The 5,107-nt window shown below is 33.2% G+C and overlaps 1 protein-coding gene across 1 annotated transcript in view; it reads left to right on the forward strand.

The window, feature by feature from the left end:
* The first annotated feature begins 327 nt into the window (after window positions 1–327).
* LOC126908250 (uncharacterized) overlaps window positions 328–5,107 on the forward strand; it is a 5,122-nt gene continuing 342 nt past the window's right edge. Inside the window, exons 1-2 of the mRNA XM_050690162.1 lie at window positions 328–4,742; window positions 4,776–5,086. Of these exons, the coding sequence (XP_050546119.1) occupies window positions 2,024–4,742; window positions 4,776–5,086 (3,030 nt within the window). The 5' untranslated portion in view covers window positions 328–2,023. The remainder of the gene's footprint in view (window positions 4,743–4,775; window positions 5,087–5,107) is intronic.

Raw genomic sequence — 5,107 nt, forward strand, 5'->3', positions numbered from 1 at the left:
TATAAATAATACACACGCAAGAATTGGATATGTAGGTTTAATTATTATTATTATTAACTTCAATAAATTTTAAGAATCAACTATTTTGAAATTTAATTCAATAATATTAACATTCGATGGTTATTTATAGCATACAGATGCTAAGTTTATTGAAAAGAACTATATGTTCAAACCTTCAAAAGTAAGTTTTTATTGTGTATTGTTACCATATAGATAGTGTTATTATTTTTCAATATTTAATAATAACATTTTACTGTACTATTAACGTGTGCAATTTTTTATTTTAGAAATATTTACAGTGTGGTCCTTTAATATTGGTGAGAATTATTTTAAGTAAACATTATTACAGTTTTAATAATAGGGGAACACGGGGTTTTGATGCACATCTCAATAAAAGTTGTACACTAGTAGTTTTTAGATTAAAGATGTCAATAACAAAAATAATCGTCTCGCCCAGTTTAGTATGTAAACAAAATTTTAAATCGTTATTTTCATTGTAAACTACCTACGAAAGAAAGCAAGAGTGAGTGACATAAAATTATTATTTTTCCAAAACCCTTTAAATAAAATATTTTTAAGCTTATAGTTATACGATTTTAAGATAGATATACAGAATGACTATTTTATCTTAACCCATAATAACTAATACAACGTAATTTAACTTTATTTGTTTATTAGATAAAAACATTTAAAGTTTCATATTTTTGAGCTAATATACATGTATAATATGCAAAGGATTACAATTGCAGGTAGCTAATTTCTTTTTTATGACGTCGCTTATTCACAGTTATGGAGTGTTTATTGTAACTAACGACTTAATCTACAGAAATGCTTAAAGTGTAGTTGTAAGACCAATGTGTCTCACTTTAGCACATCTGTTGATTAAATCTTGAATTACAATAAACGCTCCATATCTGTGATAGCGATATCATAAAAAAGCCAATTAGCTACCAATATTTGTAATCCCTCGTGTATAATACAGTGTTAAATAGACCGATCAATATGGAAAACCGATTGGTCCACGTGTATACTCTGCACAATTTAGTCGGTATACCGAATAGTGTACGCAAATTTGTTAAGGAAGCATATGCTCATCATTGATAAATTGGTAGTCGACTCACTTTACGACAATGAAAACGACCGATTATTATAAACGAATGTTATCGACGTCAGAGGCCAATAAGAGCACTGTTACGGCGTGCTCTATTGTATGAGTATTATTATGATTTTTTTTTATTATTATATTGTGATAAGCGAACGATTGGTTTTACTCAGCGGAGAAAAACCAGTCTCCTAATAAACGCCCACTATGTACATATAGAAAAGGTTCTTGTTATTAATTTATAGTTAAGCGACCTAATTAATATTATTATCGTAAATAGTTAAAATACAGTCCACAGTCGTAACATTTGGTCCAATTACGTGCCGGATCAGTTTATGTAAAGTGCGTTTTAAATACGATCATATCGTATTTTCGTGGTACTGAATAATATTTTAATACATCGTGTAGTATCGTGGTACTAAATAATATTTTAGTACATCGTGTAATATCGTGTATATTTGACAAATAAGTGTTATTATAATCGTAATATTATAGTAAGGGAGTCGTAGACGGGATAATTCGTATTCGTCAAGTATCAAGTTTGGATAATTAGGTGACCAACCCGTCCATTTCGAACATTTTCTCTCGAGAAAAAACTGCTGGAAGAGAGAAAATATTGTCAAGGTAACAGAATTACATTCTTTTCCTAAGTATCGTTATATATTAAAAAAAAGAAAAAAGAATTCCCTATTCGTTAAGCACGCTTTTGTTTGGCTATTTAATAATAGCGTTTGTTGTAAAAAAAAAAAAGAGAGAAAAATCAGGGGAAATTGCAATAGTATTTATTATTAGTAGTATGTTAGACCGCACTGATAAACAGTCGGAATAGTAAATTTATTATCGGTATATGTATAGTAGCGATAAAAGTAGTAGGTAAAGTAAGGTCAGGGGGTAATCATCGATTTGCTTCATTTCTCTATAATGGCCCCTACAAATGATTCAGCGTCACTTACAGTAAGAAGAGGTCAATTAAAGGCTACGTTAACGCGATTTGTGACTTTTATACATGGGGAAACTATCGATAAATATCAACTTAGGATACGAAGAGAAAAGTTAGAAGATACGTGGAATGAATTTCAACAAGTCCAGTCTGCCATGGAAGACGAGGCAGATGAAGTAAAAAATAATAATGAGAATTTTCCATATCGGATAGAGTTTGAGGATACTTATTTTAAAGCAGTAGCGGAGGCAGAGAAAGTATTAAACCCTATAATTCAGCAAGGTCTTGTACAAACAGCGCAAAATACAGGAACTACTTCGACGCAATCGACAATTAATTTAGCTGCATTAAATATACCAACTTTTAGTGGCAAATATGAAGATTGGTCAGCCTTTTTTGATATGTTTCAACGCCTAGTACATTTTAATGCGGAGATAACGCCAGTTCAAAAATTCTTTTATTTAAAGTCATCATTAAATGGAGAAGCAGCTAGTAGTATTAGATGCATTGAAACAACGGACGCAAACTATGAGGCCGCTTGGACTACATTAATTGAACGTTATAATAATAAAAAGGTGTTAGTTCAAAGACACGTCCGAAATATTGTCGAGTTAGAACCGTTACAAGATAGTACTGCCAGAAGATTACGTATGTTAATAGACGACTTAAATGGTAATATGAAAGCTTTAGAAACTTTAGGCGAAAAACCAGGAGATTGGGGCCCTTTACTGTTGCACATAGTGTGTTCAAAGCTGGATCGAGAAACGCTGAAGTCGTGGGAGATAAAATCATCCAAGGATAAAGTACCAACTGTTAAGGAATTAACAACATTTTTAGGCGAACGTTTTCAGATAATGGAATCCATAGAATCTTCGCAATGCAGTAATAATTATTTATCAACTGTTGACAGGAAAAGTAGTTTTATAAAACATGTGAACAATCATCGTAAATTAACGACTCGGTCAAATACTCTGATAACTACTGCCATTAAATGTTATGTTTGTAATCAACCGCATACAATATATAAGTGTCCGTCGTTTATTGCGTTATCGGTAGCCGAGCGCATATCTAAGGTGAACACAATAGGCTTGTGTAAAATTTGTTTACGAAAACACGATAAAATAAAATGTTTTGGTAAATATTGTCTGAAGTGTAATAATCCCCATAATACGTTGTTGCATTTAAATAAAAGTGTAGTATCCAATCGGCCTGAAACCCAAACAGAAAATAATTCAAGTGAGACAGCCACTACTATTTCGACCACTGCACATGTATCTAATACTTTAGATCAAGTTTTGTTAGCGACAGCACTAGTACAAGTCAGCAATTCTATTGGCCAAACGTCCGTAGCAAGGGTGCTACTTGACTCAGCATCAATGAACAACTTTATTACAGTAGAGTTAGCTAATAGTTTACGGTTAAAAAGACAAAAAATTAATCATATGGTTTGTGGTATAGGGCAAACGACCCAAAGTATTTCGTCAACGGTTGAATTAAAAATAAAATCGCGTAATAGTGACTTTCAACTATTCACTCGATTATTGGTGGTGCCAAAGATAACGGGGGAGTTGCCTATGAAGAAAATCGGAGATGATAAAAACACGCCCGCTGGAGTTACCTTAGCGGACCCATTATATAATGTGCCGCAACCAGTTGATATTTTAATTGGAGCTAGCCATTTTTTCAATTTAATCGGTAAAAAACAGTTTAAGAGTGCAGATAAGGGACTTATTTACCAAGAAACTGAGTTTGGTTTTGTTGTATCGGGTGCCATACCTAGTACTAGCATACTTAATAAATCGACATCATGTGTTGTTTCTGTAGATGATTCAATAAATGGTGGGGTTTTAGAAAATTTAATACAGCAGTTTTGGCACATCGAAGAATGTAATCTTGTGGTTCCATACACGGCTGAAGAAAAGGCATGTAAAAAAATATTTGAAAAAACGGTAATTAGAGATGTCACAGGACGTTTTATGGTACACCTGCCGTTCAAGGAAAATGTAAACCAGTTGGGTGAATCTTATAAAATTGCAAAAAGAAGATTACTGTCCATGGAAAAAAGATTTCGTAGGGATCCAGGACTAAAACGAAGATATGTCAAATTTATAAGAGAGTACGAGAATTTGAATCACATGGAAAGGTTAGTGGTTAAATCAACAGATGTACCGGGAAAAATTTGCTATTTACCACATCATGGTGTATATAATGAAAATAGTATTACTACCAAATTACGTGTAGTATTTGACGCTTCAACAAAAACCGAAAGTGGAATTAGTTTAAATGACACTTTGTTAAAAGGGCCAACGGTTCAGGAAGACTTAATTTATATATTAACGCGTTTTAGAACTCATAATTATGTTTTAACCGCCGATATAAAAAAAATGTACCGACAAATATTAGTCGTAAATAAACATTGGGATTATCAGCGTATTTTATGGAGAGAAGAAGAAAATGAACCGATAAGTGTATACCGTTTAAATACTCTGTCTTATGGAACGGTACCTGCCTCGTATATTGCCACGGGTTGCTTAAAGATATTGTCGATAACTGAACAAAACAGGTTTCCCAGTGCTGCCGCCGCTATAGGTTGCGATTTTTATATGGATGATTTTTTGAGTGGTGACGTATCGCAGGCGGCAACTACTGAATTACGTGACGGGCTTATCAAAATACTGTCAGCAGCCGGTCTTGAACTAGGTANAATACTATCAGCAGCCGGTCTTGAACTAGGCAAATGGTCGTCGAATGAATCGTCGTTGATAAATAGTGTGAATGGCATTGAAAAGAATTTAACCCAATTACCTGATATAAATAATTCGATAACAAAAATACTAGGTTTGTGCTGGGACTCGCATAAAGATATGTTGCAGTACAAAATCGAGATAAATAAAAATTTAACTGCCGAGATTCTCTCCAAGCGTAATATTTTATCGGAAATTGCTCGAATTTATGACCCGTTAGGGCTGATCGGTCCAGTAATCATAAAGGCTAAATTAATATTACAAAGTCTATGGAAGGAACGTATTACATGGAATGAGCCAGTAAGTGATATAATCCGTAAA

Source organism: Daktulosphaira vitifoliae, unplaced genomic scaffold (genome assembly GCF_025091365.1).
Source record: "Daktulosphaira vitifoliae isolate Bord-2020 unplaced genomic scaffold, ASM2509136v1 Scaffold_5, whole genome shotgun sequence".
Lineage (NCBI taxonomy): Eukaryota > Metazoa > Arthropoda > Insecta > Hemiptera > Phylloxeridae > Daktulosphaira > Daktulosphaira vitifoliae.